The following is a 23027-nucleotide window of genomic DNA, read 5'->3' as shown; positions in this document are numbered from 1 at the left end:
CTAGGAATTATAATTATATTTAAGAAATTTCACTAAAATATTGAATCAATAACTTCGAGCGTTTTCCTCTCCAAAAAAAAAAAAAATTGAAATAAAATAAAGAGATGCATGATTATTGGAGAAATGATCTTAATAGTAATAATAAGTTTAATTTTTTTTATCATGCAATCCACGTGTCACTTAGATAACTTTGACCCACATTTGTAACGAGTGCAATTGCATACTAAATTAATGCGTATAAAATTAAGATTTTCTTACAGTGATTTTACCCCCACCAACAACGTTTGGAACTTTGAGCGCATAAATTAAGACCAAAAAGAAAAAAAATTATTTAATCTCACAAGTCTCAATCTCAAACCTTAGAATTTATATTGGAACCAATCCATGGTCAAATATAGCTATAACTCCTCATCAAGAAAACTAAGCTGAACCATTTTATTTGAGAATGAAATGCAGACTCTATCTACACAGATGCTCTTCCGACAGAAGATTCCATGTGATGTTGCTCCAGATTTCGGAGTACGATACGAGCAAAAATTTTGGCTTCGAGTGTGGCACCTGTTGCTGCAGCTGCTGCACGGAGTACTCGAGGAGCTCCAGCGTTTTGGAGAAGGTTCACGTGGTGCAGGGAGTGCCGGCCCCCAGGGATCGTAAACTTGAAAGGTTGAACATGAGATGTCAACAAAATGCGGGCAGTAATAATCTAATATATATACGTCAAGAACAAGGAGGGGCAAGAATCTATGAAATTTTGTCGTGTGTGAATCTGTGTTCCATGTACCTGAAGAAGAGCAAATGCAGCACATGCCTTCAGAACAGAAGAAGGATTTCGTAGCATACCAACAAATCTTCCAATCTCAGCTCCACTGAATAAAATAAAAATATCAGGACAATGAGGAGCGAGGTAGCAAAAGGCGCGAGACAATTCTATTTAGGCACCACAACTGGAAAAAAAAACTTCAGACACCATACAAAGATAGATTGAGGGCTCACGAGGAATGATATAATAAAATAGCAAGTCAAGAAACTAGTTTACGAGTCCTCTTTTGGTGTAAATGGTACAACTTACGGGTTTGAATAATGCACTAGGAAAAAACATGTTATCAGAACAGTTCCAGCAACATCATTATCATAGGGGGCAGTGGCAACTTGACAACATTTAACAAATGGAGAAGTTATTTGAGAAAGTCATGAAAATCTGGCCTCCAGACTTCGGTTTCCACAGAAGGCTCGTAATCAGTGAGCAAATTTTAAAATACTGTGGAGTTAGTCTATTATCCACCGAGATTAATTCTCCTAATATAACACCACCATTAGATCACGTCTATGTTGCATGGATACGGGTATGGGTATCGGATCGGATACGATACGGATACGGCGATACGGGAAATTTTGAAAATATAAGACACGATACGGCTAGGATTAAAATAATATTATATATATATATTAGGTGCGGCGGCGGCGGCGTATGGCGGCAGGTGGAAAACTTCAAGGAGTGGTGTCGACGATGAGAAGCAGAAAGAATGGGGAGCCAGAAGTAACGAAGAAAGAATGGATGAGTTGGGGCTTTTTAAGCCCAATTCAAATTAATATATTTATTAAGAAGTCCTCATAAATTTATTATTTTTCAATTGAACCCTTAAAACTTTTAATTATTTGCGATTTAGTCCAAACATACCCGAAAAACGTGTCCGGGCCGTACCCAAGCCGTACCCAGACCGTATCCAACTGGTCAAACTTGAAAAGGTCAACGACACGGGTTTGACCGTATCCGATACGCGTATTCGTGTGTCGTACCCGTACCCGATACTCCAAATTTTTTTTTTTTCTGCAGTACCCATGCTACATAGGATCACGTGGGGCCTCATATTTTAATGAAAATTGACATCATGTGTCGATCATCCCTATCATCGAGGGAGAAACGCTCCAGGTTTAGAATTAAAAAATATAATAATAAGCATTGATGAGATACATTTGTTTCTTCCCAGACATTGTATTAACCATCTACAATCTTTAGATAATATGCACAGTAAGCTTTCAAGCTCACATCAATGCAAATTTGGCAGATCCACAATCAGCTTTCAAGTCTCATTTAGAACATGGACACAAATCCTTTTGCAATAAAAGATTATCAAAACACAATCATGAGAAATTGAGAAATCCAGAGGAATTGGTCAAACTTTTTATTCACAGAACTTGATCATGCATGTGACTAGCTAATTGAAAGTGAGTTGGAAAAATTTGTCATTAGAACTGCAAGAATGTAACATAATAAGTCTCCCCTGGGATTTTGATTTAGACAGGTAAAAGAACCGGTCAAATCCAGTTTCCGTCAGCAATAAAAGGAATATCATTCATGCTGAATTAAGGGGAGAGTACCTCTACAGAACACATTAGAGTGAGCATCTGAGTATACATGCAATCTATAGGGCCAACAGCCAATTAAAACAAAAATTAACCAGTAAAAGCTGCAAGCGAAAATGCAATTTAGGGAGAGAAAGAGAGAGAGAGAGAGAGAGAGAGAGAGAGAGAGAGAGAGAGAGGACCTGCATCTAAGATGGCCTGCTTCTTGAATGCGAGCACATTCTGTTACTTGATTCAATGCTGCAGGAGCTGATGAGGAAGCAGCACTAGAAAAAGCTTGGGGGTCAGTAAATGTCAAGAAAAATGCTTCAATGTGCTTCAAAGCCAATCTTCTGGCACCATCTAAGGTCATACTCTTGGAAGGACTATTATTTGATGTTCCTATCTGGGCAATTTCATCAATTCTGCACATAAATTGAAACTTTTACAACACTCTGGCCAATACCTGCACTTTCCAAAAGCAACGGAGACTGGAAAAGTGAAGCATAAACAATATTATCACCAAGGTTGTGGGTCGTTAAAATTTCATAAAACAAGTAATTTATTCAAAGTTGCAAAGACTCCGTTCTAGTAGTTTGTTCAAAGATCCTCCCAGAACCTTTAGATATTTCCAGTGTACTGTATTCTTGAGATATGCAGATGAACATCAAGTCCATGGATTATGATTCCAGAGTTTATTGTTTACTGCCTTTCGAAAACAGCTCTTTAACTTATCTCAAAAAGACAACAAAAACAGCTCTTTACCCAAAAAAAACAACCAAAAAAAAAAGAAAAAAACAAACTCCTTACAATAGATAAGATGAAGTGTGGAAAAAGTTTGATTATGGGAAGGAGGCCAAACAATTCAACGCCACGTAAAGGCCTTAAAAAAGCACGAAAGGACCTAAAGAGAAAGGAAGGGATTTTTTGAGGATCAATTTTGAAAAAGTGGTAAGGCCCCCGCAACTGGGTCTGTATATCCGCTTCAGGGTGGACGCTTGAAAATGAAGAAAAATTTTGGGCAAAATTGATACAGCCTCTCTGCCACCTCCGTACGCAGGTATGTATAGGTGTAAATCGAGCATATGCAATGTGAAGCAAATTATAACTGATATGAGGTCAATACGAACGATATCACAACACTGAAAAATCCTGGCAAATCATACAAAATCAGGAAGAGAGGGAATTTTCCATACAACTTGAAATTTTGTAGATTTTGAAAAGGTCCAATCATGACTCTTTTATGGAAAAAATATAAAAATCATAAATACAAGGTCTTCGACTATATTTACAAACTTTTTGACGATTCCTTTTTTATTGCTAGACTTTCAGAGAGAAGGTAGACAACTTCAAAGGGAAATCATGAGATTTTCTTATTTCCTTTCTAGAATTTATTATATAAATTCAAACATTGTTTCTATGTTTTCTTTTGTTTTTAAGGAATAAATTTCTTTATGCTAAGGTCATGACAGGGCCAAGGCGATAGTATGCTTTGATATTTGATTTGTTTTCGATGAATTTTAATTTTTGCTCTCAGTTTTTGATTAAAGATGGTTTATTATTGCTTGTAAACAACCGTATCAACCATTCACAAGTTTACCGATTAATCATAAAGCTGAAGACTGATTGATTAGTTATAGTAACAAAGACTTCAATTAACACATAGTACAATCGACTATGAATAGAATTTGATTTCTTTGTGCGGTGGTTTTAGGTGAAAACTGAAAATCAATAGAAATTTAAAACATTTAAACCTACTTAAATTCAATTAGGAATAACTGGAATGTTACATTTAAATAGGTTTATTAACTTGGGTAATTGATTAATAAAAAAATTATGGGACTTCACAGTGATTGTACATGAATTCGATAATTAATTGAATTTCAACATGTGTGAACATAGTAAGTTCAATATTATCGTGTGTCTGGGTTCTTTCATTTGATAATAACAAGAATTTCGAAAACAAATTGATAATAATAAAGAATAGCAATAGGAATAAAAATAAATATATCTATGAATAATAATAATAATAATTACTCGAGTGTGTCATAACTACGAAATAACGTTTCATTACACTTTAGTTGTGAACATCATATACCCAAATTTTCAAGATAAGTACTCATGCAGTTCATATGCAATACTCAATTATGCAATATTTGTACTCATAAGAGTTATATAAAATACCCAATGTCGTAGAACTGATACTCAAACTGGGCTTATGATATAACAAATTCAGCACGATATTTTTGATGAGCATGTACTAACTATTCATAATTGGATATTTTGTTACTCATTCCAGAATATTTAAATGACAAAAAACATGTCTCTCCACAAACATGAGAATATGGTGTAGTGAAGTGGAAATAGGTGCGAAAGAAACAAATTGAGTTCAATAGGTTATTAAAATTTAAGAACGTATATACAATGCATCGACGTATTTTAACTGGGTACACGGATAACTGTAATAAGATATTAATGTTTCCGATATAAGTACTAATTATTTATAATTGGTTCATTACAAAATATTTAAATGACACAAATTGAGTTCAATAGGTTATTAAAATTTAAGAACGTATATACAATGCATCGACGTATTTTAACTGGGTACACGGATAACTGTAATAAGATATTAATGTTTCCGATATAAGTACTAATTATTTATAATTGGTTCATTACAAAATATTTAAATGACAGAAAACATGTTTCTCCACAAACATGAGAATATGGTGTAGTGGAGTGGAAATAGGTGCGAAAGAAACAAATTGAGATCAATAGGTTATTCAAAATTTAAGAACGTAAATACAATGCATCGTCGTATAAATTTTAACGGGTACACAGATAATTGTAATAAGGTATTAATGTTACCGAAATAGGTACGAATTATTCATAATTGAGTATTTTGTTCCTCATTCCAAAATATTAAAATGACAAAAACATATTTTTTTTCACGGATAACTGTAATATCTACTCTAGAGCATGAAATTTGTAAATTTTCAAATAGACAGTACCCTCATTTCTCATCAGGTGAAACATATTAACTTACAGCCACAAAATCACATAATGTTCCGCATAAAGTATAACACACCACAAAATATTCATCGCGTGTTTTTCAACAACCCTTTGTCATGAAAAATTTTAGCTGCGACACGGGCTCGGAAGGTGTCCACTTTCTTTTCGTAATTCCAAAATTCATCATCTCGAGCTAAGCACTACATCAACATGCATACAAAAACACCACAGTCAAGTGTTCACGGCATCTCTGCCTCATCATGTTCGCCTATGTCCCAATTTGTGAAATGCCTCATGAAACCAGCCAAAAATCGTACCCACATGAAATGATAATTTATTTTAATCAAACCTTCTTAAGCCGAATCGGAAAACCAATTATCATACTCACAAACACTTTTGATTTCCGAACTGCGCTGCCAGCACCATCGATCGAATTCATGATTTTGAATTGCTTGTCAACTGATTTGTAAACCAACAAGAACTAGTGATTTCCACTATTCAATGGAAAAACAAGATATCTACGTCTTTCAAACAAATCTTTGTTTAGTTGTTGTAGGTGATTCCTAGTCCCCAGCTGTCAAATTCCCCATGAAAATCCTCAAACTCGTTTTCTTCCGGCATCTCTCTTTTGCTGAATTTTTTCAACTTATCTAGCACTTTTGTCTACACATGGGAAACCAAATATATTCATGATTTTACCTTAAAAAAATAAATTGTAATTCAACTAACTAACCTGCGAACGTGCATCCATGAAAAATATCTCAAAACCGTTTTGCAGACTATAGGTTTTGACGATGCGCATGTATCAATTAATGATATCACCGTTAACCTCTGCGCCAAACATAAACTCACACAGTGTACGTCTTTTAAGATCACTCTATCAAAAATTGTATTTTAGTATAACGTTGGTGGAAAAAATAATATGATATTACAAGAACGAGGCTTATATCAATCATAAACATACTTTAGTTTTTCCCTGCATAAAAACTATGTCAACAATTTTTTTTCTTCATCTGATGCTTGTTTATGTCCCAAAAAATCACTTCTATGTCTAAATTTGTCCAACTTACCCTCATCGGTCCCATCATCTATATCAAATCTCTGGCTCATTAACATCATATCATATAAAAGAAAAAACATTGTGAACAATAATATAAATAATGACAACTTATATATCATAAAATGTAATTATATTTAAAAGTGTTAGATTTTACGTACCGAAACCACCAAAATATAATCTTTTGATTGCAAAACTTGTTTGGTAATCTCCTACGTTTGGATGTCGAACTTGGTGGAGTCACAAACATTTCAGCTTTTTTTTCTTCACACGGTCTACCCTTGTCCTTACAGCATTTGCAATTGACGATGGAAAATGATCGAACTTGTCCTTCACCAATAGTGAACCAGACACATGACTCGTGTTGATGTAGTCGCTCTCGTCAAAATTATCAAATGAGCAAATTTTCTCTTCTAGATTGATTGAAGAGTGTGGAGGAGAAAATTTGCTTATTTGATAATTTTGACGAGAGCGACTACATCAACTCGAGTGATGTGTCTGGTTCACTATTGGTGAAGGACAAGTTCGATCATTTTCCATCGTCAATTGCAAATACTGTAAGGACAAGGGTAGACCGTGTGAAGGGAAAAAAAAGCTGACATGTTTGTGACTCCATCAAGTTCGACACCCAAACGTAGGAGAAAGCAATCCAAACAAGTTTTGCAATCAAAAGATTATATTTTGGCGGCTTTGATACGTAAAATCTAACACTTTAAATATAATTTTATTATATTTTACATTTTATGATATTTAAGTTGTCTCTATTTATATTATTGTTCACTATGTTTCTTGTTTCTTCTTTTATATGATATGATGTTAATGAGTCAGAGAGTTGATATAGATGACGGGACCGATGAGGGTAAGTTGGACAAATTTAGACATAGAAGTGATTTTTTGGGACATGAACAAGCATTAGATGAAGAAAAAAAAATTGTTGACGGAGCTTTTATGCAGGAAAAAACTAAAGTACGTTTATGATTGATATAAGTCTTGTTCTTGTAATATCATATTATTTTTTCCACCAACGCTATACTAAAATACAATTTTTGATAGTGTGATCGTATGGCAAGATGAGAGCTCTTATCTTGAAGGACGTACACCGTGTGAGTTTATGTTTGGTGCAGAGGTTAACAGTGATAGCTACATGCGCATCGTCAAAACCAATAGTCTGCAAAACGGTTTTGAGATATTTTCATGGATGCACGTACTCAGGTTAGTTAGTTGAATTACAATTTATTTTTTTATTTTTTAAAGTAAAATCATGAATATATTTGGTTTCCTATGTCAAGACAGAAGTGCTAGATAAGTTGAAAAAATTCAGCAAAAGAGAGATGTTGGAAGAAAACGAGTATGAGGATTTTCGTGGGGAATTTGATAGCTGGAACTAGAAATCACCTACAACAACTAAACAAAGATTTGTTTGAAAGACGTAAATATCTTGTTTTTCCATTGAATAGTGGAAATCACTGGTTCTTGTTGGTTTACAGATCAGTTGACAAGCAATTCAAAATCATGAATTCAATCGATGGTGCTGGCAGCGCAGTTCGGAAATCGAAAGTGTTTGTGAGTATGATAATTGGTTTTCCGATTCGGCTTAAGAAGGTTTGATTTAAATAAATTATCATTTCATGTAGGTACAATTTTTGGCTGGTTTCATGAGGTATTTCACAAATTGGGACATAGGCCAACCCGAGGTACTGAGGCAGTGATGCCGTGACCAAGGACCAACACTTGATTGTTGGTGTTTTTGTATGCATGTGGATGGAGTGCTTAGCTCGAGATGATGAATTTTGGAGTTACGAAAAGAACGTGAAAGTGGACACCTTCCCAGCCCCTGTCGCATCAAAAATTTTATCTCATGACAAAGGGTTGTTGAAAAACACGCAATGAATATTTTGTGGTGTGTTATACTTTATGCGGAACATAAATTTATGTGATTTTGTGGCAAATTAATATGTTTCACCTTTTGAGAAATGAGGGTACTGTCTATTTGAAAATTTAAAAATTTCATGCTCTAGAGTAGATATTACAGTGAGAAAACATATTTTTTTGTCATTTTAATATTTTGGAATGAGTAACAAAATACTCAATTATGAATAATTCGTACCTATATCGGTAACATTAATACCTTATTACAGTTGTCTGTGTACCCGTTAAAATTTATACGACGATGCATCGTGCATTGTATATATGTTCTTAAATTTTGAATAACCTATTGATCTCAATCTGTTTTTTTCGCACTTATTTCCACTCCACTACACCATATTCTCATACGACGATGCATCGTGCATTGTATATATGTTCTTAAATTTTGAATAACCTATTGATCTCAATCTGTTTTTTTCGCACTTATTTTCACTCCACTACACCATATTCTCATGTTTGTGGATAAACATGTTTTCTGTCATTTAAATATTTTGTAATGAAAACAAAATACCCAATTATAAATAATTAGTACCTATATCGGAAACATTAATATCTTATTACAGTTATCCGTGTACCCAGTTAAAATACGTCGATGCATCGTGCATTGTATATACGTTCTTAAATTTTAATAACCTATTGAACTCAATTTGTTTCTTTCGCACCGATTTCCACTCCACTATACCATATTCTCATGTTTGTGGAGAAACATGTTTTTTGTCATTTAAATATTTTGGAATGAGTAACAAAATACCCAATTATGAATAGTTAGTACATGCTCATCAAAAAAATATTGAGCACAAATTGTGCTGAATTTGTTATATCATAAGAGCCCAGTTTGAGTATCAGTTCCACGACATTGAGTATTTTATATAACTCTTATGAGTACAAATATTGCATAATTGAGTATTGCATATGAACTGCATGAGTACTTATCTCGAAAATTTTGGTATATGATGTTCACAACTAAAGTGTAAAGAAACGTTATTTCGTAGTTATGACACACTTGACTAATTATTATTATTAATATTATTCATAGAGATTTTTATTTTTATTCCTATTGTTATTATTATTATTCATATAATTGATATTAATTACAAAACTTTAGTTCATTATATTTAACATTCTTTTTTTTTTTTTCAGGAAACGAAAATATTATTAATTTAATATATGTGATTAGATTACAATCAAAGAACTAGAGATCTACAGAAACATACTAGAGTCAAACCAAAACAGAACCATCTATCATCCTATGTCAAAAACTAAACTCCAGTCCCTGTACAAGTCTGAGATCGCAAAAGATTGGAAATCTGAACACTTATGTATCCAAGTGGATACTCTTAACTTGATCTTGTCCCAAAGGTCTCCCAATTGATTTAACATTCTAACTTATATTATTCAATTGATTTAGTGTAGCAAGTTAAAGTAACAAAATTATTAGTCATCGTGGGACCAACTTGGAATCAAATCCAATTATATTATAACTCAGTGCACTAGTTAGTTTCTCAACTGAAAAGATTGGTCAGTAATGCAAACTGCATTGTGTGTCTGCAGAAGGCAAAAACTAAAAGCGTACATAAAACGACTACAAACAACCAAATGCTACTAAAATAATAGAAATCACGTGAGAGAATCGTCGAATACCTTCCGTCAAACATGTAAGACAGTGCCAACGCAGACATAAAGCGTGCCATTTTTGATGTAGAAGAAGAACAAAGATGAACTAGCACAGGAACCCCCCCTTCTACTACAATTGAGAAAGCATTACAAGGATTGAAAGCAAGATTCCAAAGAGCTCCTGCTGCAGTCTCGTGTACATCCTGAAAATGTGATGCATGTGCAAAGATTGTTTATATAAGAAGGATTTATTACGAAGTGTGATATAAACAGCACACATATTGATCCTAGATGATCAATGAGACTTAGAAATATTACATTATGCATTAGCTGGAAGCTAAGGTAACAAAAGAGGAAGTTTATGGAGTACCTTGCACACATGCTCAAGAATAGTGGTGTCCTATAGTAACAAATTTTACTATGTAACTATATTTTGTGACTTGCTTACTTTGATTTTGACCTACACCTATCTCGAAAGCATTGGAAGTCTTGTAACTAATTCCACTTTAAATTACGAGAATGAACAATTGTATGAATAAAGAAAATTTTCAGTACAAGTTTATCTTCTTTCTCCTCCACGTCAGAAGTGTAGGTATTCTCAAATTACCGCTCATCACAACCCATCATTTTCTGGTGCTCTTGCTGACCCTACACCAGCAGTTGCATGACAGATGGGACTCATGCATCAACCCGAATTGTGAACGTCTCTCAAATTGCAGAACATGAAAAATAACTAAACGCCATTGGTGCAGCAGTTAAAGAAATCCTCTACGAGTTGTCCGCCATTAAAAAAAACGGATGTTAGCTCCGAAACTAAATTCCACAATCGCTAGCAATTCATTTGCCTCAGGTAATGCTACTTCTGGTGGAGATACTTGACAAGTTCATCTCATACGCATATTTTGTTGGTTTAGTTGGTAGATATTAGGGTGTTTTTGATGTTCTAATCAACATTTATACTTCCTCATCTTTGTTTTGGTTCAATATAGATAAAAATAGAAAGTCAAGTGAAGATATATCATGAGCAAAAAGTCCTAGTTGGAACACCTTGATGCCAAACAACTAGAGAGAAATACCATGGCAAAGGTACATTGGCCCCGAAACAAAAAGAACGTGTGTACAAGGACATGCACCACCCTGAAAAAAAACGTGTCTTTGTCGTTGTGGTGGTCCGGAATGGACAAACAACCAGAGGTCACTAACCGTAGGCTTGAACAATGTCGTTGTGGCGACCCATGCGATAGATAACCAGGTTCTTAATTTAAATATTTGTCTTGGGTAGAGTTTTCATAAAACTTTTCATTCGCTCATCAAGAGGTTATTCTCCTTTACACATTCTCAACAGATCACAACCTCCTGTAATTCAGCCATCTACAGAACTAGATATTCCATTGGAAACTTTCTTTCAAGCAAAATACGGCCGGTACTAAAAATGGAAGCAACCCGCTAATAAGGAAAGATGATGCACAATTTCAGGTCAGTAATCAGTACTAGTCAGGCTTCAATCTTATGGACAGAACTCGACCTGCAACCAACAATACTCAAAACACAACCGCACCATATAATGTTCTTGCTCGGACTGCGGTCATGGCTTACCACCTCCAACTTCCTAGCACTCCCGAAGTCATCATGACTTTCAGGTTTCTCTCCTCAAAAGATATTACAATAACCATAATTTACACCCTCTGTCACTCCAGAAAAATCAATTGATAGTAATGTCGGAACCTACACGATCTTTCTTACAATCACGAACATTACAACAATCTATGATCAAGAACAGTCAGTGGCCAGCTATACGGTTTTCTGTGTTATATCCACTTTTAACATGAATGCAATCTAATGAAACTTGCAGAAGTTAGCTGCATCAAGTCATCAACTAATGAAAATCAGAATTAAGCAAAGTAAACATATTTTATAGTGGAAAAAAAAGATAAGAAAAACCACATTAACCTAACATACTTGGATGACAAAATGACAACTTGAAAACAAACACAGATGACCATTCTGGAATTAACAAGAAAACTCACCGCAGCATCTGATTGTGCCAGAGCAATTAGAGGTGCCACACCACCTTCTCGACCAATGGCAATGCTATTACAAGAAATATATTTTCAAAAATGAGAAGATAATAATATGTCGCAGAACTGACACATTATAAAGCATAAAAGATGGTCTATAGATGAGATGTTGACAAATAGCAAAACTTCATTGTCCAATTATAAGCTTACAATAGGTGTGCCAGTATAATTTGATCAAAGTTGTAGATGTGGATGAGATTTGTTCTTGTGTTATGCTTCACCCCCAACCAATTTACTGTCATTCTTTAATTGATTTTGGTTTTGCCAGAAGAGAGAATCCATCTAATTACCTGGTGCGGAACCACCAAAAATGGGGAAAAAAATGGAAGAGGCATGAATGTTTAAAATTGAGAAGGTAACCAGCTACAAGTTCTTGAGGTTACAGTTGAACTTTTTCTTGCTAAGCCTTTCATTACTCCATACTGAAATTGAGATCATGGAACACCACCATAATTTTATAATGCGAACAAATATTCTCTTCAACACTCAAGACATGCTACACGAGAACCTTAGCCTTAACAGTTCTGCTTTGCGTGAACCAAACTTTCGGAAGAGTTAAGCTGTACATTAGCTGTTTGTTATGTCTGTACAGGCCCACAAGTATCAATAAACTTACAATCGACTGGTTTGCATTAAAAATCTCTTTGAATGGATGTCAAAATAAATAGAAGTTTGCTTTGGTCATTTCTGCTCAATTAGATTGGTGCAAAATGGGTGTACATAAAACCATACAGAGCTTTTCACATTACAACTGCCAAAGACCATCATCAGAAGCAGAAATATCATACAACAACTGTAATGCTTATACCTATTTGCTTCCGAAACTGACAATCCCCAAAGAGCACCGGCAGCTCTCTCCTGAAGCCCATGAGAGGCATTTGAACAGGAACGCGCTAGAACAACCTACATATCACAAAATATTTGAACAGCCAGCATGAGCTGGAATTCTTCTGCTACGTTATTAAAAACACTAAGCCAATTGATAATAACCATTGGTGGTGTAAGAGTAGACCAGAACAGAAAGAAAACGTAATACCAGACAAATCATGTACAACTCCGATGAATGCAGTATAATGGCCAAACATGGCTTTAAGAGAAATAACAATTTTGCAACTATGTTAAGAGCAATTTTGTGATAGTTCACTCCGAATGCAGACAACATCCATACGATCTGATATGATAGGTTATAAAATGAAGTTAGACTGCAACTTAATTTCCCAACCATTATAAATCCACAAACTGGATCAAGAGTTACTGGCCCAATTTAAAAATAATAGTATCTAAGCTAACACGGGCTTATCCATATTCACGCAGGGGATGAGTACATCCACTAGTACATCAAACATCCTCAAAATAATTCTCAATGGATAGTCAAGACTCGAGCACATTACACATATCTAGAAAACCAACTATCTAAAACAAGGTAAGGTAACATAAAGCTGGCGATGTTTTCTATGCTAGTGTACCAAGTTGGAAGGTAATGCGACTGGCATGCAATTTTTTACTCAAGTGTGAACTTTTCCCGGATATATTTCCTCATGATATTAGTGAAAAGGATGCCACGTACAACAATGACAATCTTGGAAGATTCATGCTATTAGCCTCCGTGGGAGAGACCACGAAGTACAAGTATGAATGTGATAATGGTGAGGCTTATCTATGAGAGATTCAACGATGTGCACTGAAAACTTGCTCATAACTGTGACATCGCATTCCCGACCTGCACAGCTCGTGCATACAATACTCACTGATAGTTCTTGCTTCTCCTACTACTGATTTTTCCTGATTTCTTATGCCTAAGCTTGATCTTAAGCACAGACTCTTGATGCTTCTAACATAATGAAAACCCCTTAACTAGCTAGGAAGGCGCATACCTAGCAGAAGTTAGAAAAAGCTTCTTAAAAAATTTATTTATTATTAATGCCTGAACTTGTGGTTGATGCAAACGAAGTCATGTAAGCCATAACGTATTGCAAAAACAGTAAGTTTGTTTCATAAGTAGAAGTGCACCAAAGTACGCCAATCCCATTATATTATATAAATTACAGTGGAATGTAAACACCAAAGACATGACTATAAAAGTCTCCAGCAACATTGAAGTATCCAATTCATTGCTTTTCCAGACACAAGCCTGCCATCATAAACCCCACCAGAATTCCAGCAAACCAGATTTCCTCCACCACGGATATATCTGGTTCACTGACTACTATCAGACACAGGCTAAAATCCTTGACCTTCTGGGAAGCGGTGGTTCATTTAAAGCAAGTTCAATAACTCGAAGAAATATATAACACAACTAAAAATAAGACTAAAAATTTATTCGATCTAGCATGACTTTTTCAGGACGAGTGAGATGGAGAATGTGGCAACTTTTGGAAAGGTCCATAAATCAGTTAGGCCAGTATATGATGCCTAACTGTGAAAGTAACTAAGACATGTTTTCGATATTGTTCTAATAAAATAGGTTTCCTTATAACTTAAATAAGTCACCCAACAAATCTAGCCATTTACATTCATGTTTTCCCTTCTTGACAAATTTATGGTTTCAAACAGTTGGATTTTGCAAAATTCCCACAGTTTCCTCTAAACATTTAGTTGCTTGGAAGCAAGCAAGAATATCTAAATGATTTAAATTTAATACATAAAATCAAACTAAAAACGCCATACCAAGGCCTCAACTCCACCAGCTGCTGCAATTGCTTCCCGATTTCTGTCGTCAAATGATAAATTCCATAATGCACCAGCAGCTTCTTGCCTAAAAATCAGTCAATATTGGAGCTATTTTCATTCTCACAGGAAATTAATGCATTTACATGACAAATTAAAACCAGCAATGACCAAACTCATGCAAAAATGCAAAAACTTGAACAGAGCCATCGAAACTTCAGTGAATATACACTACCTAACACCATCATGGAGAGAGCGAGTAAGTTGCACAAGAGCTTCAAGAGCTCCTGCCTCTTGTCCCACGGCAGCATTGTTACTATTGCTATCTCCATGAGCAGCCAAATTCGCCAAAGCCCGAGCTGCCTTTACAATGACACCAAGGTGTATCACTTAGAAACTGAATACAACTTTTCTCATATGCCAGGAGAATTTTTCCATTGCAAATAGTTAATTAAATGTGAGACAGCCATGGCGTAGAATCTGCTAAGTCAAACATCACTACCATCTCTAAACTGATATAAAGCAGGGGCAAACCTAGCAAGGGTGTGAAACTAAAAAAAACTTTTATAAAAACTAAATTCCACCCCTAAAAACACATTACATCTCCCCTCATCCCCATCGCTCCCTCCAGCTAAAGTTCTAGGTGTGCCCTGGCTCCAAAGAACTTACAGACAAGTTGTAAATATTGACTCCTGAAACATGGAAACAAAGTATATAACCAGTGTCTACAAACAAGTTATCTTGGGACAACTTTCTGTAATGCATCAACCATCAAGGATGACCAAACTCCTAATTATAAATTTAACCTATCCAGAGGATTAAATAAATATGGAAAATCATGGTCAAAGATTCCATTCAGTTGGAACATGACACCACCTGCTCTTGCACTCCTTCAACCTTGCAATTCCGAACAAGGGATACCAAGCCATGTACACCGCCCACTGCAGCAACCTCCATGCTACATTTATCATCTGCAGCCAAATTCGCCAATGCACCAGCTGCCCGTTCCTAAAATCAATTGAAGAAAAATAAACCACTGGAGCATGTCAATGCAACTGTGGGTCCATTTCAATTATAATACACCTCTATGCATGAACAAAGTGCAAAATAAGAACAATGGCCCCCTTAAAGCATACCAATACTCCTTCACCACCAGAACACCTCGACCATTTGAAGATGAGGTCGACTAAAGCTTTTATAGCACCAGCTTCGGCAATGGTACCCTGGAATAATCAAAAGAAAAAAGCATGAAATGCCATGAAATTGAAGCACAACTTACAGCAGAGGATAACCTTGTGCTCTTCGCCAACGGAGAGATTCCACAGTCCTCCCGCAGCCTCTTCAGCAACCAATCTGTTTACAGACCGAGCAAGATTTGCAAGAATTCGGATGCCTCCTTCATCAGCCACAGCTTTCGCAACATTGGTATTCACCGATAAGTTAGCAATGGCCTACACAGAAAAGCAATTTGAGCATTTGGTCAACAACTAGTTATTGTTTCCTCTACCATCTGAAAAGGCAGGAGTAATTTGCAAAAAGATCAATAGATGATGACAGGGACAAATTAATTGCATGAGCTAAACCATGGGACAACATTCTCAATAAGGAATCAATGAAAGAGATCTCACTTTAGCAGCTTCTGCCTGAAGCCCCTCCCTCCAAGAGCAGGCAAGATTTAGGAGAATGCGAATGCCACCATCTCGCAAAACTGCCTCAGCCCTTCCAGTGTCTATACTTGCACTTTCATCATCAATTACAACAAAAGTTGCGAGAGCCATGGCTGCCCTTTCTTGAACTTCCTCCTGGGCACTCTGCATACAACTAAGCAACAAAGTTGTTCCTTGGTTTAGCCAGAATTTATCCAAACCACGAGGATTGCTCTCAGAAACTCGTAGAAGTGAACTGGAAATTATCCATTCCAACCAACTCAGGATTTCGTCCAACTTCCTATCCTTAATCTTCGAGCTTCTCCAATCCAAGAAAATGTTCCTCTTGTTCTTTGGTGTATCGACAAATAGGGTTGCTACTCCTTTAAGAATGTCTGTGAAGGCAGCTAGCAGCACTTTACCTTTATTGTTGTTATTGGAGAGAAAGGTGGTATCCACCTCTTCTTCAAGTGCCGGACAATTCAAGGCACATAAAACCTTCAAACTAGGCAAGGATGAAAAAAATCTTGAAACAGTTGTGGGGGAAATATCTGTTCTGGAGGCATCCAAACCTATTAGATTCGGCGGCTTACACCATTTTTGTAACACCAAATTCCAATTTATATTAGTTGTCCCTGCGACTGAAAGGAAACGAACTGATGCGAAATTTCCCAGGTATGTTTCGTCTACCTTTCGGCAGTCGATGAATCCAATATCTGTCAAATTCGGGCAATGCTTTGCCAAAGCCTTGACAGCATCTGCATCCACTTCATGTACACCTGAAAGTCGAAGTTTCTGTAGCCGCGGACAGCAAATTGCAATGGCTTTTACAGCATCACTGGTGATCTTTTCACAGAAATCTGGCCCCAACTGAAGGCACTCTAGCGCTTCGTGCCGGGCTGCAAGTACAGAAAGTGTGGCATCGGTCATTTTTCTACAACAGTCAGCACTGATCTCACGCAAATTCTTAGCATGAAGGTGTATGATAGCATCAGCACATTCAGGACCACGGAAACGAAGCTTCTGCAGATTTTCGCACCGAGAGGCCAGTGATACAGCAGCTGCGGAATCGCACTTGTGGGGCCGCAGATCCAATACGTGCCACAAACAAGGTGATTTACCCAAAGTCCTCCATGTGTGGCAGGTTGACGACAGACTCGCCCGGTCACGATAGTTCAGACATGAGAAAAGCTGAAGTACTGTATCATCAGGTAGTTTGGTCCAATCAACCATTCCTTTCTCATTCAAACTCAAATTTTCATCAATCTCAAGGCAATCAACTTTCTCTTTGCCCTTCTTGACAACTCTCCTACGCACCCTCCTATTCATCCTTGAACCACTTCAGCGCAAAAACACTCTCCCACGGCAAGTAAAGAGGCTATCAACAACTAGGTAATCCAAAATGGCCCGAGATGATGCACTTTATAATCAACTCTATACACTCTGCCAAAAAAATATTAACCTGGCGAACAGTACGTGATGAACTGCCTTTTCCCTCAATTTCTCCGAGCTGCCAAAACCGGAAACCACTATACCACAACGATCCTACTCAATCGCCAGTCGCAACAGTGTCCTCAGACCTGAAACATTAAAACCAACCAATATTGGTCACAGCGTATCAAAGACTCAGTTTTTTTCATAAGCGTTGATGAAATTCAGGTGGCATGAGTCAAAAACATTTTAATCTCAAAAGCCACACCCAGAAACAAGCAACGTTTCCTCAGGACCCAGAAACGTCAAGAATCCCTAAATCCTAAACCCACCAATAACACGAATGCACGATAAAACAGAATATCAAGTCTCAAACAGCACGCAAAAAATCCTTGCTGGAGATAGGATGAATCCCCAATCATAAATGCATCATAATAAGGCGAAGTCAATGACACTTCCATGCGTACCTGAGTTTCTTGGCTTTGTGGGCCTCGAGCAAAACCTTTAGCTCTCCAACCTACGCAATAAATCCATCGCCCATTGAGGGAAATTGCATTTATGAAATCTTGTATATGTTTCAGTAATGATACCCTATTACCCTTGAAATCAAATCGACTCAAACCTTTATCCGTGAAAACGCCTCGTTCCTTTCCATTCATTCATTCAATTACACATGCGCAGACAAAAGACGAAAGGAGAAAGGGTAGCAGAGAATTGTGCCCAAATATCAAAGACGGAGACGAAGCAAAGACCAAAATTAAGTGCCTTGAAGGCTTGAGATGGCTACATTCTGCGAGTATTTCCACATTATTCACAGAAAATAAATAATTTTGAATAGCATAAAGTATGAATAAAATCTAAAAATTATATATCAACAATTTTATTATGTTATTGTTTTATATTACACCAATGCATAAATCGCATGGAGAAGGGGTGCATGGTTATATAATAATTGGGAGAACATATACGTCTAAACTTTTATTTTTTAAAAAAAAATTTAATGTAAAAATGTAATTTATTTAAAATCGCTTGATATATTAAATACAGAATCACATGATATAATTACAATTATTATATTATTGTCTAGAATGATATTGGAACCAATGTTTTCAAAATCGGACTGGATCGGCCAGCTCGACTGAGAACCGGTCAATAGTTTGGTTCGGAACACTCCCAAAAATCATTTTAACAATTGAACCGCTCAGAACCGACCCCAAGAATCGACCAATAACCGGTTCAACCGATATTTCGAATTTTATTTATTTTATTTTTGAAAAATTAGTTTTTTTTTAAATTTTAAAACCTTAATTTATATTTTATTTTATATATATATACATGATTATTTGAAATTTGTACATCGTTAAAAATATTAATTTAGTTGTATTAGAGTTTTTTAATTAATTTATTTATGTTTAAAAATATATATATATAATTAATATTTTTAATATATTTATATCATTATTTATTTTTCAAACTAGGATAAATAGATATTTTTTTTATCTATTTATATACATTTTTTAGGTTTTTAAATTTTAAAATATATTATTAATTATATTATATAAACGGTTTTCGATTCGATCGTCCGCTTAAAACGATCCAACTGATTGAAACGTTTTTTTCAAAATAGATCGGTTCAATATGAAAAACATTGATTGGAACTAAAGATCCATACATCATACAAGACATATCACATACGTAGAGTATGACTATGGCGAAAAAATTTCGATAGGCCTTCAAGTAATCGAGTTTGGGCTCATCGAGTGAGCCCAATTAGTTAAACCGTGACGCAGGAAAACTTGACTAAAATCCATCATGACCCAGCTTGAGTGGCCTGATATAAATTAACCCATGTGCATGATGTGGTTGTTCAAAAAAATAAGAAGCCCATTCTGGAGGACTAGTTTAGAACCTTCCTTTAACATTGACAATTTGATTATCAACATTTCCTATCACGAGATATTGAGTTAGAGAGTGTTTGACTATATAAAGTATTTTAGAATCTTATAAATTGTCATATTTTATTTTAAAAATAGTTTGTTAAAGTATTTATGAATTTATTTTAAACAACTTAAAGATGTTGATGTGTTTGGCATTATAAAATATTTTTATTTTCAAATTAATAAAAATGATATAATACTATGAAAATAACGTAAATATATAATATATTCACAAAAATAGTTTTAAACTTATCATAAATATTAAATATATATTAAAAAATTATTTTTAATTTTAATTTAGAAAAAAATCTGATAATTATGTGTAAAAAATGGACTGAGGGTATTGTGAGAATTTAATAAAATATATATGATAATATAAGGAAATAAAATATCATAATAATATATTTTCTAATTTATAGGTTGTTAAACTGTTTATTTTGACAGTTTATAAGTTGTTTGACAAAAAATTTGTCAAACTAATTAAAAGAGCTTATAATTTAATATAAAAAATATGATATAGATATTATATTTTTTTTTATTTTATTTTTTTAATAAAATTTCAACATGTCTCACCACAGTTTAGTTTCTCGATTATTTTTTAACTATGATATTATTCTTATTTGAATATAAATTAAATTAATTACAAAAATATTATAAAAGCATATCAAACGTGCATCAACTAATTAAGATAGTAGTTGAGAGAGTTTTTCATTCACAAAATTTTAACTCTCAATCATATAAACAAATCAATACTGAATTAATACACGGTATAACATGCATAAATATATAAAATATATGGTTTCAATTTCTTTGGAAGGACTAAATGCAGAAATAAATATATAATCGTTCTAAAGAGTGAACAACTTTTGAGTTACCTACAGTTTTGCCACTAGTCATATTGGTTTAAAAAAAAAAAAAAAAAAAAAAGCCATCCAAGATTCCCAAGTTAAAAAATCTTATGAACCTTGTACTTGATTTTTCCGAGAAATGAACATTTATATCCCCTGTATTCACAGATTAAAGCTGAATATCCACCAAAAATAAACAAATGGATTGGCAGTCCAAAACTAAGCATATTCATCCATCAATGAGAAAATACAATTAACATCTCATAGAACAAAGTGAACATAAACACTAACCCAACATCAAATTCCCTCATGATTTTTATCCATCATCCTTCCTACACATTCTACCTACATTTTAACACAAATCTTTTTTTTTTTACTTCCCATCGAACCATCTCGTTCCCCTCCTGTCCCTACGGTCTGGGGACCGACTGAGGTGGGATGATCGCCGCCCACGAGGCCATAGGCAACTGGAGTTGGCGGTTCGTGGGTTGGCGATTGATGCCGGCAACGGCTGCGGGGTTCGCAGCAGACGTGGCGGCGGCCGATGACGATGCTGATGTGACGGCCACGCGTTCGCATTGAGGGCACATGGTGAGGGTGGTGGGAGGACTCATGTTCATGTAGAATTGCGGGGACAGCTTCAATGCTCGCAGCTCGTTCACCTCCTTCTGCAATCGTCTGTTCTCATCGGTTAAATTCTCGCAGCATCGTCGCAAGTATTCGCAGTCGACTTCGGTTTGCTTCAACTTTGTCCTGCATCATTGCAACCAAATCTCATTAATTTACTGTGTATATGCTATGGATGACAAATTGTTTGAACTTGAGAACCCCAAATAAGACATGAATTCACCATTAGATCCAAACTCAATCGATGTTTTCACTTTTCAACCTTGGTTTCTCAAATTATTTAAGACAGAATCCTTAAAGATGCAAACTTTAGCAGGAAATATGAACTCAGGAGTATCAGATCTAAGTTTGAAACCAGTACAAGAGCGGCAGCATAAACTAAGAGACATGAATCGACATTTAACACGATGACCAAAATACCCTCCAAAAGGGAAAAATCGTAACTAACCTTGCTCTTCTGTTCTGGAACCAAACCTCAACCTGTCTGGGCCTCAGATTCAGCCGTTTAGCCAAAGCCATCTTTTGCTTCTGTAAAGAAACAAAACAAAACAAAACAAAATCTCAGTCAAGAAGAATTTAAAGAAACACCCTCGACCCACAAGAACAATTACCAAACTGCCACTAACTCACCGGATTCAGAGTATTGTGTTCTTTGAAAGTCTCTTCCAGAACCGCCGCCTGCTCCTTCGACAGACGGAGCTTCTTCCTCGCCGCCTCTCCACCGTCGTCATCCATCTCGAATGAGCTGGAAGCCCTCTCCGCTTCGTTCTCTTCTCTCTCGCTCCTCTTCCCGCTCACGCTGGAAACCGTGCTGTTTGGGGAAGAAACCATCGCTTCTTCGTCGCAATCTATCACGGTTATTGCTCGATTCACATCGATTCCTCGGAAGTATGATCTGGGCTCCACGCTACGATCTGTTTCAAGCTTCGAAGATCAATCTCGGAGGTAAAATAATACAAACTATACATACAAAAGGTTTTTCTTCAGAGAGTAGACATGCACTGTTCTCTCTTATAGAGTATATTCTTTTTGAGGGGAAAAAAAAGTCTCGACCTTTAACGCTTCAAGAAATGATATAAGAAAAAAGAATCACCAACTTTACACGGAGACTAACAGAATCAAGAAATTTACCAGCAGATAACTGAAATGCATCAGTGCTGGAAGGTTTGAGCTGCTGTTGCGGCTGCTGTAGAAAGGGTAAAGGAGATCTAAACAGATTCAACGGAAAAGGGACAGGAACTACGGATGCCGCCGGCCCGACCGCCGCCGGAGCATGCCGCGGCGGGCTCAAATTCAAATTCTGATTCTGGTTCTCCGGGAACCTCAGGCTCAAACTCAAACCCAAACCCAAGCCATCATCTTTGTTAGCCATTCTTCCCTTAATCCACAATCCTTTCTCTTCTCCCCCTTCTTTTCCTTGTATCTTCCAATACAAAAGAAAAGGGAAACAGCAAAACTTTTCTTTAAATCTCAACCCCTGTATCTTTTACAGAGATTTGATGTGAAAATAACAGAACCAAGAGGGGACAGAATGAGGAGAAATGGGGTGGTCTATTTCTTTGGCAGAGGAGTCACAGCTTTTCTCTTAGGGCCAAGAATGCAATATACAACATATATATATAATACAATACAGCACTGAAAAAATAAAATAGAGAGAAAGAGAGAGAGAAATGGCTTAGGTAAGGACCTATAGATACAGAGAAGAGATATATAGGGGATGGAAGTATAGATACAGTGGGCAGATGTTCAATGATGACTTGTGTCAGAGGTGGCAATTGGCTCAATCATGATTATAGGATTTTGGTTCAAGATTGGGGTTTTTGGGCCATCATCTATCTTGGTGA

At 35.9% G+C, this 23027-nt stretch overlaps 2 protein-coding genes across 4 annotated transcripts; both read right to left on the bottom strand.

Moving 5' to 3' along the window:
• Positions 1–216: 216 nt before the first annotated feature.
• LOC140880258 (protein ARABIDILLO 1) lies at positions 217–18596 on the bottom strand. 3 transcript variants are annotated; one of them, XM_073284550.1, is made up of 14 exons: positions 18370–18596; positions 18239–18288; positions 16323–17920; positions 15987–16145; positions 15831–15917; positions 15571–15702; positions 14930–15057; positions 14695–14782; positions 12836–12930; positions 11977–12040; positions 9977–10152; positions 2547–2768; positions 782–866; positions 217–655 (listed from the first exon to the last, which is right to left on the bottom strand). In XM_073284550.1, exons 3-14 carry the CDS (start codon positions 17667–17669, stop codon positions 464–466), a joined length of 2775 nt encoding a protein of 924 aa, XP_073140651.1. In that variant the 5' UTR covers positions 17670–17920; positions 18239–18288; positions 18370–18596; the 3' UTR covers positions 217–463. The 3 variants fall into 3 exon arrangements, with proteins under 3 accessions (XP_073140651.1, XP_073140650.1, XP_073140649.1); XM_073284549.1 differs by having other exon boundaries at positions 18394–18596; XM_073284548.1 differs by having other exon boundaries at positions 18239–18596.
• A 2111-nt stretch (positions 18597–20707) lies between these two features.
• LOC140881455 (homeobox-leucine zipper protein HAT4-like) lies at positions 20708–22895 on the bottom strand. Its single transcript, XM_073286782.1, has 4 exons — positions 22315–22895; positions 21814–22097; positions 21632–21711; positions 20708–21309 (listed from the first exon to the last, which is right to left on the bottom strand). Exons 1-4 carry the CDS (start codon positions 22553–22555, stop codon positions 20967–20969), a joined length of 948 nt encoding a protein of 315 aa, XP_073142883.1. The 5' UTR covers positions 22556–22895; the 3' UTR covers positions 20708–20966.
• Positions 22896–23027: the final 132 nt, after the last annotated feature.

The sequence above is a fragment of the Henckelia pumila genome, chromosome 2, assembly GCF_033568475.1.
Source record: "Henckelia pumila isolate YLH828 chromosome 2, ASM3356847v2, whole genome shotgun sequence".
In the NCBI taxonomy this organism is placed as follows: domain Eukaryota; kingdom Viridiplantae; phylum Streptophyta; class Magnoliopsida; order Lamiales; family Gesneriaceae; genus Henckelia; species Henckelia pumila.
Note: the sequence above shows the minus strand (reverse complement) of the source record. Positions and strands in the feature narration are given on the sequence as shown.

Coding starts and splice junctions, on each gene's coding strand:
- LOC140881455 (XM_073286782.1), bottom strand. CDS start 22,555: ATGGCTAACAAAGATGATGGCTTGGGTTTGGGTTTGAGTTTGAGCCTG. Junction 22,098..22,314: donor TGCATTTCAGTTATCTGCTG/GTAAATTTCTTG, acceptor AGCTTGAAACAG/ATCGTAGCGTGGAGCCCAGA. Junction 21,712..21,813: donor AACACAATACTCTGAATCCG/GTGAGTTAGTGG, acceptor GTTTCTTTACAG/AAGCAAAAGATGGCTTTGGC.
- LOC140880258 (XM_073284548.1), bottom strand. CDS start 17,669: ATGAATAGGAGGGTGCGTAGGAGAGTTGTCAAGAAGGGCAAAGAGAAA. Junction 16,146..16,322: donor TTCAGGCAGAAGCTGCTAAA/GTGAGATCTCTT, acceptor TTTTCTGTGTAG/GCCATTGCTAACTTATCGGT. Junction 10,153..11,976: donor TGGCACAATCAGATGCTGCG/GTGAGTTTTCTT, acceptor TCACATTTTCAG/GATGTACACGAGACTGCAGC.